Here is a 12,651-nt window from a genome sequence, read left to right as displayed (position 1 = left end):
TTTTTTTGTAAAGTCTCATCTTCCATAACAAATAAAAATTAACATCCGTCATGTGATAGAGTGTCTGCTCGCAGTATTGAGTTGCTTTGGCTGTGTCTCCTCTGATACAAGGAGACGCTTTAATTTGATAAAGGATTAGTGTAAATGCAGTGGGGAGAAAAAATTCAACTTGCCTTCTGAGCTGAAGATTTATTATGTATCTTATAAAATAATATTGTTTTCAATAAAGTGAACATGAAGGGAAAAACAATTCAGTGTTCTGCAGGCTTTCTGCACTGTCCCACTAAGTCATTCTAATGAACAAATTCAATGACAGAATTGAATTTTCTGTACACATTAGCAGTAACGTTGGCTTACTGTCTACTAACGCAATTACTGCTTAAACAGGAAAATTGGTTTTAAAGCATCAGTTTACAAGATTTAAGACCTATCCTGGCCCCAGGGCTTGCGTTATAACTTTTTGTTTAGTTTTGATGTTCTGACTTTGGTGTACTAAAAAACAAAGCGTGGCAGAGAATTGCATCAACTGTCTGACTAAGAGGTGGTCTTTATGAGACATTGCAGAGCAGAGCCCTCATATAGCATCACTGACAAAGGCAGTGAAGCAGTGCCAGCTCTCATGCTCTTGAGTTGGTGGGGATTCTTATTGAGGGCTACTGCATAGGTGCAGTATGGTGGTATGCTGTGGTGTAAGCTTGAGAGGGAAATAAAATTCAGAAGATGTCACTGAGGGCTCATATAAAGCTCCGGTGTGGTTAGAAATTTAGGTGCAATTTCTTGCTGACCATACTGGGAAATGAGAGGGCCCCTACAGAGTGACAAAAAGGGTCTAGCAGTGGAGTGGTGATTCCTGTCCCTGAATTGCTATAGATTTTGGATACGGATATGAAGCAGTGACAGTGAGTAGGTCATTAATGAAGGGAAAGGAGAAGACAGTCCTATGAAAAGCTTTTATATTGTCAGCTGTCATGTGTGTACATGTGTGCGAGCACTTGCACTGTAGTACTGTAACCTTTACGGGGTTTGATTCTGAACTATTTAGCACTGCATACTAATTACATTGACACATTATTAGCAATTACTTGTTATCTTCTTCATAGCAATTGCTTGCTTACTTGAATGTGGTCTTGTGCACCAAGTTTTTTCAAAGTACATACAAGTAATGCAGTGCCCCTAAAGAAAAAAAAAAAAAAAAAAAAAAAAGACAACAAAAGGGAAGATGAAGAATGGACTGACTTTGATGTGAGAAAAGAGTTGGAATAATCAAGCACTCACAACCTCCAAGCTTATTTTTAACACTGAGTTGGATAGTTTGTCCTATACATCTGATGGACCTGGAAGGTGCTTTCATTATTCTCACCTTGCAGTAGCCCCCCCAAAAAACAAAAACAAAAAACAAACAAAACAAAACAAAACAAAAAACACAAACTAGGCAATATTGCACAGCTTTAAATCCTGATTGCTCATAAAACAATTTGCTTACATATGTTAAAAGAGCAAATGTTTCTATAGATTCAGTGTTACAGTAAGCCCAGTTTAATACAGTAAGTGTTGCAGTGATTCAGGATTTTAAGAGCAGTGATGGGCTTTGGATAAATGAGCATTTAAGAGAAAGGGGAACTAACAAAGATGTTCCTTCCTGTGGGCATGTTAACTTAAGGGAACAAACTGAGTTGAAGGAAATGGAAGCACAGGCCTGTGATCTGTGGTGTTACATGAGTAGAAAACAGTATTGAACAGTTCTGGTTGATGTTTAAAAGAAGCGCTTAGCATCAGTGCTCAGCTCAGAGTTTTGATGATCACAAGCATTTATGTTTTTCTTTACCATAAGCAAGTAGACTCTCACAACGGTAAATTTCTACTCTCATTACACTGGAAATAGGTGCTCAGACATGCAGGCTATTTCAAACAATTTCTGCGTTCATTTCGTTGCAGATGAATTGCTTCAGAAAGAGCAAAACTACTCTGATGACGTTCTGGCCAACATGATCAGCGAACCTAGAATCAGCTATGGAAACGATGCTCTCATGCCTTCATTGACAGAAACTAAGACCACAGTTGAACTTCTTCCAGTGGATGGAGAGTTCAGTCTAGACGACCTTCAGCCATGGCATCCCTTTGGTGTTGATTCTGTTCCAGCCAATACTGAAAATGAAGGTATGTGCAATACTGGGAAAAAATACAGAATATGCTGAATTGGGTTTTGTGATTCCTCTTTCACTTTGCTCACTGAAAATTGGCATCTTTCTGATGTGAGAAGGAGAGAGGTCTCAACTCTAAGTTTAGAACTGGTCTGCCAGCCACGTCTCTTTGATTGAACAGAGAATCCTGGCTAAAACTGGCAATGTAGACACAAAATAAATTTCAGAGTTTAACGTAACTTCTCTTTAAAAACAGATCAAAATACAGTCCAGCAAATTGTGAGTGTCTTATAAAATACATGAGGATGAGCTAAGGGAGATAAGTTGTCAGATGTGATAGAATGAGTATTTTAATTAAAGAAGAGTTTTTTAATTGCTGGCATGACAATAATTACAGATGCAGTACAGTCCCAGCATGAGAGGCTGGAGGTTGGTTTTGGTTGTTTTAGTTGTCTGGAATGCAGAAATGTTTCTGTGTACACAGCAATGCAAATGATGACTTTTTCCTGAGGAGTACTTTATGTTGCTCATGGGCTAATCTATTGAAGTGGCTGCATAATATTTTAATAATTCATGTATAATCTGGAATTGGTAGTTCACTTAGGTGCCAGAACCAATTAATCAGAGACATAAGGATCTCTGATCATGTCATTCAAGTTCCTCTTCTTGTGTTTGTTTTCCTTTACCAGTTCAACTCCACCTTCATTAGTGCTAAGTTAATCTCAATAGTGAAAGTTTGTTGCTGCAAAACCATGAGTCACATAAAGGCTGGAGCTACAGAAACATTTTTAAATGCGGATCTGTGTTTTGTGGCTCAAGAGTAGCTGAGATGCACAGACATTAAAGTCTTCCATGCAATCTTTTGAAATCACTGGCTTAGGCTATACCTGCTCTCAAAGTTTTGAGTACCCACCTTGCACAGTTCTCCGTCATGTAGTGTCTTCCTCTTGGTCTCACTTCAGCATGATGCGTGAGAGGCTGTGGGCAGCTACATGCTCAGTGACAAAACAAGGGCTGTGGACATGGATTTGTCAGGTCCAGTGCCGGTGCCAGCTGGTACCAGTGGAGTCAGAACCAGCTTTATGATCGAAACAGGAAATCCCAGGGGTCAGAGAAGCCAAAGATCCAGGCTAAAGGCACAGCTAGGATGTGAGCAAAGGTCGACTAATAAGTGAAATGGAAGCATACCAAATATGAGGGGAAGAGAAGAGACTGGGGCTAAAATCAGACCGCCAGGAAGTCGGCACAGCAGGTAGGGACAAAGAAAAAGAGCAGAGAGAGAAGGACCAAACTCAAATGGACTGGCTAGCAGCAAGAACCAGAAGAAAGTAGCTGGTGACAAGGACTCTGGACATATCTGGAGGGCAGCTGCAGGCAAGTGATGCACTGAGCGGCTGAGAGCAGCTGGCTGGGTTGCGTCAGGTGCTGGCAAGTAGCACAACCTGCTGACCAGGCTGGCAGGCTGAACTCCATCCTCCCAGTGAGTCAGCTGTGACTCGCTATAGCGCAATTGCTGAGGCTGGCTGCCAGGAGCAGACCATGGTCCAGCTGGTGGCATCTCCCCTGCAGAAATTTTCCAGTGCAGCGCTCACTGCAGCTTTTCCCATAGTTGCAGTATACAGTGCATCCATTTCTTTGCCTACTGTCTGCTTTCATGAAGCTTAAGGGGGAAAAAATTAGCTTTGAAGTCTGTCCGCCCAGCTTTCAAAATGTGCTGATTTCGGCCATCAAGTTCAGAAGTTACTAGGTGTACAGGTGCACTCAGACATACCACAGTTTAATCACACAAGCCTTTTTTCCCTTCAGAAACCAAGCTAAGCCCAGAATTTAATAAAGAAAGGTACATACTTCAATGTGACACTGAATTCCCTAGGCAAGTATTCTGAGCATGGTTATCCTTTTAAAATGTATGACAGCAAATAAGAAACAAAAACTCCTCTGCCTTGAATAACATACTGTTTAATTACAAATCCCTATGTATTTTAGTGCATTACATCATATGTTGCAGCACTTCTTAACATTTACTGTGGGAATATCTTTTAGCTTTCATGACTTTAAATTGGTTTGGGGTTGGTTTGTTTGTTTGTTTTTATATCAGGATTGTTTTTGTCATGAAGTTACTGCAGGCAAACAATTTTATTAGTCCAGCCATTATTAACATTTAAATATGCACAGTAAGAAAAAGAAATCATTTGATGACTTTAAACCCCTGTAAGTCTTTCTTGTTTCCCATTTGATTTCTCTGTCATCTATCCAAACCACACTGTCAAATAGTAAGTGTTGTTAATATCATAATTTCTACAATACCTTCTTTTTCTCTTTAGATACCCTCTTTGTGCCTTTGCCTATAGTATGAAATGGGAATTTCACAGCCTCTTATTTTTCCTTTGTGTTTTCCTCTATGATAGTCCAATCCCAGACTTTAAGTGACTTCCCAAAATTGGCATTTGTTTTGTTATAATTTGGAAAGTAGCAGGAAGTAAATAACAACTGAAACAATTTTCTCCTTCCCTTCCTCTCCGCCTAGGGTCTCTTTGCATAGTCTGTTTTTTATATAGTAGTTCCCCTTTCACCAAGAGGTTTTTGTACTATCTGCAGCATTGAGCAAGTCAAGTAAGTTCAAAGAGCATGTGCTAGAGAAAGCTCAGATGCTGTAGAGCACCTATATGGTGCAGTATTAATGACGGTCAGCACCTCTTGCTGCTGGGAGATGCTGAGCACGCGAGCAAAGGTCAGAGAACCAAGGGCCTCAGCAGTTTGCAGGACCTGTTTGCTTGGGTGAGGGCTGAGGGGGCTCAGCACCATCAAGCAAAGCGCAGCATGTTCCAAGGGAAGGGCCTGGTGTCTGTGAAAGCTGCAAAACAGCAGACTGCCAAAGGACTTTGAGATGGCAAACAAGTTACTGGTGCAGTTGTTGATACTGCTTTGGTCTGGTGTGAAAGCTGAAGTCAAGTTTTTAAAACTGATGAACACAAATCCAGCATCCTAACAGCTCAGCACTTGCAAATAGGTGTCTAGATAAAATGAGAGTCCTCACAACGAAGAGTTTTTACGCTATATAGCAAGAGGTTTATTTAATCCAGGGCAGACACCAGGTAAATCATTCCAAACTTGTATAACTGTCAAAACTTTCTAATGGAGCCATTGCTGTCTGAGAGGCAAAAAAAAAGATCCAAAAGCAAGCTGGGTTAGAAACTGGGATCCCCCCCATCCAGCACAACAGTCACAGCAGCATGGCCTGTTTTTAATGAACTGTTCATGCCTAAATCAAAATGAGACTGTGGAAAAAAGTGGAAGGAAATGCATCCATTAAGTCGTACTTTCAAGGTGCCCAATGTCCAGCATATAAGTAATGAAGATAAAATACTGCAAATAATGCCTTAAATTTGTCATTGATTCCCATGACTGTTTTATTCCATGGCCTAATCCTAGGTTTCACCCAGAAATATTAGTAACATGTTGGATTGATAAATTGCCATATAATCTTAAAGTTTCATAACTCCATTTGAAATTTTCCTTATCTACACTGCATATTTAGATAAAAGGATAAGTTTTATGCAAACAGTTTTTACTAAAATGGCTTTTTCAGATAAGTAAGGTAAAAAATAGTTAAAAGTCTAGCATAGTTCAGTAGTTTTGCAGAACATTTTTTTCTCTCTTGTTTCCTTGAGGTAAGTTTCCCAGTAAATGTCCACAGAAATGTATCCAAGGCAGCAGGCAACGCACTACACAACTCTAATGGCTGAACGCATCTCGCGTATTGTAATACAGTCTAGGTTAATGAAAAACGCTCACAGGACACCATAGACGGCATCACCAAACTTTCAGGAAGTTTCACTTTTAACTAGTGAGGAAGTTGCATTTTGGCAACAAAAATGCACCTTTAATATTGGGGGGAAACCCCAGCAACTGTGAAGCCTGTGACATTGACAAGGTCATGGGAATTTACATAGGATCATTTAAGTTGGAAAAGACCCTTAATTTTGTTATCAATCTGATGGGTTTAATGTTTTACTCTTTTTACATCACCATGAAGATAGAGTTAGCCTTAATGACAAAGTATTTTTTTCCTGAAGTAATATTTTCAAGAATGTGCTGTAACCCTTATGATCTGGCCAGTTACTCCATTCAACACTGTTCTTGGATGGGTGAGCACCACATAGCTCTCCTTGCCCTATGGTTTGTACCAGCTTTTTAGATTTTTGATTCACCTTTATTTTATTTTTGGAAAGATTAAAAAAAAAAAAAAAAAGCAATCTCATTCCCTCTTGCTCTCCTGAGATGTATCAGATGTGAGGTGAAATGTGTACATAGTATGAAGCCTGCATTGTTAGTGTATCTTTAAAAAGGCAGGTATCTAGTAATGAAGCTTCATGAAGCTATATGGAAAACATTATTCTTGTACTTAAATGCATAGGGAAGTGCATTCAAGAGAAATGTGATGATTCTGGAGTATCAAAACAAATGCAGTTTCTATAATTATACACAGTACATCTTTGAGTTTTGGCTGTTCATAAATGCTGTAATAGGTTTAAACTTCTCCCTTCTGTATGAGCTGTTGTGAGGCAGTGTGCTCCAGCAGGGAAGGTATGAGGAAACCCACTGACAAGATTTTCAGAGTTAACTGCTGCTAGTGCATACATCAATACAGGGACAAGGGCAAGCAGGTCTTAAAATGAAACAGATATTCAAAAGGTGGCAGTTCAGTGCTCTCCAGAAATCACCTGTCTTTGTATCATGCTCCATGGTGCACACTTTTGGCACCATCTGCTTTGGAATACCCATGGCTCTGAGCTTTTTTCCTGGTTTTGGTCCCAAAATTGGCTCATGACCCTGAACAAGTCATTTCACTTCTCTGTCAGTTGTGAAATGCTGGTGTTTGCCTCTCCCCTGCAAGCTGCCAACAAAACCACAGATGATGAGAATTACTCATTATTATTATTAATACTTTCACCTCACACCAGAAATCCTGCATTACCCTGAGGTCAGGTCCATGCTACCATACAACAGAAGTTTCCTTCATCCTTTTCTCCTTTCAGCTACCCTTATTTTCACTGCTACCTACAACCTGCTCAGTTCTCCATAGCTACTGGCATGATCCTCTGCCAATTTCCTGGTGATGGCAGGGTTACAAAGTACCAAGTGAGATGGAAATAAAAGCCTTCTAGGAAGTGGGGAGTGGTGGGAGGACAACAGAGGAGGGCTTTGCAAAGGGCATTTGGGTGAATGTTGGTCCTTGGTTGTTTCTTCACTTCAGGCTTTTCCACGAAAAATTGCTGCTGACATACCTAAGGGTTGGTGCCAGCAGTATTGGAAAACTTAGCAGAAGACTTAAGGAGGAAAATACTCAAAATTGTAGCCTTTAGTTAAGGATTGAAATTGGTTTTTTGTACAACACTATGGGGGAAAAGCAGTTATGTGGTCTGCTAGGGCCACTCTGAACTGCTGTGAAGAAAAGTGGTTTGATGGCTCGTCTCTGCAGCAGCAGACCAGCAAGCTCTGGGGAAACTTTTCGCTTCTGTAACAGTAAACAAGTTGAATGTGCAGATGCACTTTTAGACTGCAGCTACTGTAATGTTTACTGTTTTTTTTCCAGAGACAGGAGTTACTGCAGTCATCTCATGGGTACAAAGGATATGGGTGCTACTTATAAGCCTGTAGGTTCTGTTTGTCAAGCCCATAGTAACACAAAGTGACACAGACTTCCTAGAAAGATGGGCAGTCCCCTTGCTTCAGTCAGCAGTGTCATCAGGCTAGCATGGTTTTCTAATGCAGAACACCATGATCAGTTCTTCCTGATGGAAAACTGTGGTTTTGCCAAGTTTCCTACATTACTGTGGCTCACTTATTGCTAATTAGAAGGTTCATGCCTGAATCCAGAAATTCAAACGAATACCTTATTTAAAAATTTCTGAATTCCAAGCTACAACATCATAATTTATTTCTCAATTTCTTGTTGACACTGGCACTTCCAGCACAGGGTAAATAAGAAAGGCAAAATATTGGAGCAAAGGAGGAGAGAAAGTATAGAAGAAGGAAGGGGGATTAGCCGAGGCAGTAGGTGACTTTAAGTTTTGCACATCCTTTTTTTCTACTAATGCCAGTGAGCTCCATCAGCCTGAGATTTCAGCTGGTGAAGTCTGTATATGGTAATACAAGAGTTTTAACACTGTGTATGACACACAGTTGGGCTAGAAATAGTTGTTTCTACTCTGTATCCCTTTCAAAAATTGGAAGACAAATTTGCTGTCTACAAATGAGAGCATACCAGAATGGAGTATTGATTGTAATTTTAAAATGTGCCTTTTTTTTTTTTCAAACCTTACAGCTAGTGCTGTAAAAAATCCCTATTGAAAAGAAAAAGGAGTCAGGATTCAGTAGGTTTGTCAGCATTGATCGAGATGTACCTGCAAGAGCTCATCGTGTCAGTTCTTGCTGCCACTTCTAATCAGATGATTGGAAAGTGTTTGCACATAATGAATATAGTTTCACTCTTCAGACAGGAAGTATTTGAGCTCAATAGTTTCTCAATTTAAGCAGAAATCAGAATATTATGTAAAATTGACACGTAGCTGTGGAACTTTCCTTTTACTTTCCTTTTGAAGTTGTGTCCATCCCTTCTGTTTATTTCCAGGATTAACTGAAGGCAGATCTTTTCTAGCTTCTGCTTTTGTAATTTGGTTTATACCATATGTCTCTCCTGCACTATCCCAACAGAAGAGCAGTTAATTTTATCACTTTGGGGGATTTTGTTTATCTATTGTTTGCTTTTTTGTTTCTTTTCTGCACCCACCCAGTTGAGCCAGTTGATGCCCGCCCCGCTGCAGACAGAGGACTCACCACACGACCAGGTATAGAACTTGCATGGCTTTTACCTAACCTTTTTCCCAGCGTGTGTGTGGTCTGCTTGAGCTCAAATGATCACTTTTTCTTTGGCGTAACCCTCTCTTAAAATGCAATGCGATGTCCTGAACTGGGAGGTGGTATTTGAGGCATGAGTTGACACACACGGGCCACGTGAGTGGTGTCTTTATCATGGGTGTTCAGTACGTGTGCGTGCAAAGGGAGTGGGACTCAGAGCTGGCAGTTATGTCAAGTTGTCATCCCTGGCAGCAAGAAAGCTTCGGCAGATGTAGGATGCAGTAGCCACAGTACCCCAGAGTGCGGAGAGCACTTTTAATTTAGGAACGTATAGTAGAAATGTCATATTCTTGATGCAAGTATACTGTTCTGTGTAAACCATGGCTAATAAAGAATTCATCTACACCATTTTAGAAGTGCAGGGTACATCAAGATCTTTTTGCAGTGATACTTATCTTAGCTAATTCCAGACATGTAAAAATTGATATATATATTCTCACCCTGGATTCAGTGAAGACACCTCTAGGCAGCTATCCATGCCACTGTAGGATAGAAAGAGGTGAGTATTTGCCTTCTGGGGGTACCAACATCTTCCTGGTGAATTCAGAGGTGGCTAGCTCGACTCAGGTTGAAAATGCTTAGAGTTGCAAGATAATTCAGGTTTCAAAAGGAAAAGGTTGCTTTACATACTTTTTTTTTTTTTTTTTTTTTTTTTTTTTGCTTCCTAGGTTGTTTTTCCCTCATCTCTGTTTAGAAATATCTAGAAATGGATGATTCCAGTGATTGCAAACAAACTTTGATTTCAGATTACTTCCTGACACATAGTGAGATTAGATTGGTTTATTTTAGGGTCAGAGTTATTTCAGTGTCACATCATCTTTTTTTTTTTATATATCTCTTTTTCTTCAGATCAGATCAAACTGATCAATCTGTCTTCTTTTTCCCTTCATCTTTTCCTCCAAACTTCTGTTGAAAGCATTATGGGCAACATTTTCTTAGTGTGTTTAAATCTCTCCCCAAACTCACTGGTATACCGGTATACTATTCTGGTATACTCACTAACTACAGCAAACACTACAGTGGGGAGTGAAGACCATATCTTACAGCAATTGGGACATACGTCAAGGCTGGCCGGGTGGTGCGTTCCAGGTAGTGTCTCCAGGATACTGGTGTTTAGAGCCTTACTTCATTCCACAAAGAGAGCCAGGAAACTGGTAGAGTTCTTGTAGTATTAATGTTTGTGATTGTTAACCTTTTTAATTTCACTCTTTGTGAAAAATCTGTTAAGAGGTCCATATTTATTACTAAAGGTTATTCCTTCCTCCCTTCTACTGCCATCCATAGTCACACAAGTGACAGAAATCGCTGCCATCACTTCTCTAGGGAAAGGATTTTCTCATACTGCCACACCCTAGTTTCAGAAGGAAATGTATTTTTTCAGGCCATTGTGTTTTTTCAGGCATTTTGTTGGTTGGGGTGATATAAATAGTGTGAGGAGTATGCCTGACATAGGTTGTGAGTGGTCTTTGTCAATGTGTGTGGTAGGCTATTAAAGAGAGGTAAAAATATTTCAACATGATCATTATGACTTGAAGTTCCCAGCAGATACAGGAAATATTACACTGTGAAGAGCACGTGGAATAAAAGTAATGCCATCAAGGGGCCTTTGTGGCACTTGCTGCATTTTAGCACAGTTCAAGTGGTGCCAGGGCTCTTGTGTTCTGCTTTTGGCGTAGAGATTGAATCCCTCGGGACAGGCAGGGATGCACGCTGCATTCCTGTGTGCGATCACCTCGCTATAGAGGCTGAAATCTCTCTGTTGTGCCTGCCTTACAAATTTCATGGCATCAAATATCTTAGATTTGTATATAATATAAAGATTTTACCCTATTACGGTACTGTTAAATATATTGTAACAGAAAACAAAACATATTTTGTTCACCATTTCTGATAGACCTTCATCCTTACATCTTTAATCACTGTGCCCAGATTTCTGCAAATTAGTTCTTAGTGACAGAAATTCTGTCAGTACATGCCTACCTGATTTTCCATCATCTTTTAAAAGTAATTTATCTGCCCAAGTATTTCAATTTAACAAAAAGCTGGTACCAGTCTGAGTAGCTGTCATAAACTAGGAATTATGACACGGATGGTTAATTAAACAGTGTGAAATACAAAGGAGTTCTGACAGTTTTAAAATTACTGTACTTTAAAATTGTTTTACTTGCTAATTATAAATAAAACATCTATGTTAGAGTTTAAAAGAGGAAAAGTGATACTTTTTTTTTTTCTCACAGTCATTCTCCTTTTAGAGTAGTCAGTTGTTATTACTTAAGAAAAATAACCTGGAAAATGAGGATATTATTGCAGAATGAAAAGTATTAACAGGGGGGCTGGAGGCAGATTAACACACACAGCTGCTTGTAACTTTTTGCTTTAATTGCCTGCATTCCTGTTGATTTCCCAAAAGCTTTGCCACTATCACAGTCTTGACTTTTCAGTTTATGCTTCTGGTTGTCTTGCTGAAGTGAACTGGGTGGTTACCAGCTTCTTCAAGATTAAAACACCTTGTCATGTCAACCTGCAACAGTCCAAGCCTGGGCTTAAGATCCATTGAATGGTTTTAGCTGTTCAGAGTCACTGAAGAAAACTGGCTCTTGAAGGACCAACGCAAGCACATGTCCTTTTTTCCTTTTTCCATTATTTTGTTACTGTTTTTCATCCACATGACATTCTTACAATGATCACTACATTTTTGTTAACAATAAATCTAGATCATGTGGGTGATACCTGTCTCCTTCCTAAAAGAGAGGTCGTTTGCTCACAGTACAGAAGGGAAAAGCAGGTACTTGGTTTGTGATATCTGGGATAACTACAGTCTTGGTACTTCAGCACATCATTCTCTCTCTTTCAAAATAAACAAACACAAACTTCGAAAAGAGGCAAGAAATGTGAAGAGTTGGCCAATCCATAAAGCAGGAAAGCTTATGAGTAGAACCAGGTTTAAAGTGTTTACTAAAATTCAAGGCCAGAGTTGTCCAAATCTGTACCTCTGCTGCACTCCACCTTGACTAGCAGCAGCTGAAGCTTGAATTTGAGTCTGACATATCAGTCCCAGGGGGAGAATAATTTGTGGGGAATCCCTATTTCCTAGTATATATACAACATCTGCATGATTCATACTGGTACAAGAAAAGGAGTCTAGTGCTCCACATTTTGCTTCCCTTTTTAATCCACAAATGGAGGAACAAAAATAAGAATTATGCCTAAATCTCTCTCCTCTCATCTTCTTCCTCAAAAGGAAGTAAACAGAGGTAATAAAAAGGTCAAAGGGAAGGAAAATACCTAGATGTACTAAGCAATCATCAGTGAGCTGTATTTTTTTATACAACCTGAGTTGTTAAGGCTTGCTCCTGCCATTTATAAATTCCTTCATACAGCAAGACAACTAAAAGGATTCAGTCTGGTCTGAAAACTTCCACAGGAAGAGCTGCAAATAGGAGGAATACTACTTTAGTTGATAGCCTAGCTGTAAGAGCTTTTCCAATAGGGTCTCCTTGCCCGTTCCTCAGAGGTCACTTTTTCATGATAAACGTTTAATTTCTTATATCTGAATTTTGGGTAATTATTAGTAACTTTGTTCTGTTTA

General features: G+C 39.6%; 1 protein-coding gene across 2 annotated transcripts in view; it reads left to right on the top strand.

Annotated features, from left to right (window-relative positions):
* APP (amyloid beta precursor protein) overlaps positions 1-12,651 on the top strand; it is a 214,084-nt gene that overhangs the window by 183,370 nt on the left and 18,063 nt on the right. Inside the window, exons 13-14 of one of the 2 annotated variants that reach the window (XM_082781002.1) lie at positions 1,936-2,157; positions 8,939-8,992. In XM_082781002.1, the coding sequence (XP_082637128.1) occupies positions 1,936-2,157; positions 8,939-8,992 (276 nt within the window). The remainder of the gene's footprint in view (positions 1-1,935; positions 2,158-8,938; positions 8,993-12,651) is intronic. The other variant, XM_082781003.1, reaches the window with a different exon arrangement.

The sequence above is a fragment of the Aythya marila genome (assembly GCF_965140915.1).
Source record: "Aythya marila genome assembly, chromosome: 1".
NCBI classification, from domain to species: Eukaryota; Metazoa; Chordata; class Aves; order Anseriformes; family Anatidae; genus Aythya; species Aythya marila.
Note: the sequence above shows the minus strand (reverse complement) of the source record. Positions and strands in the feature narration are given on the sequence as shown.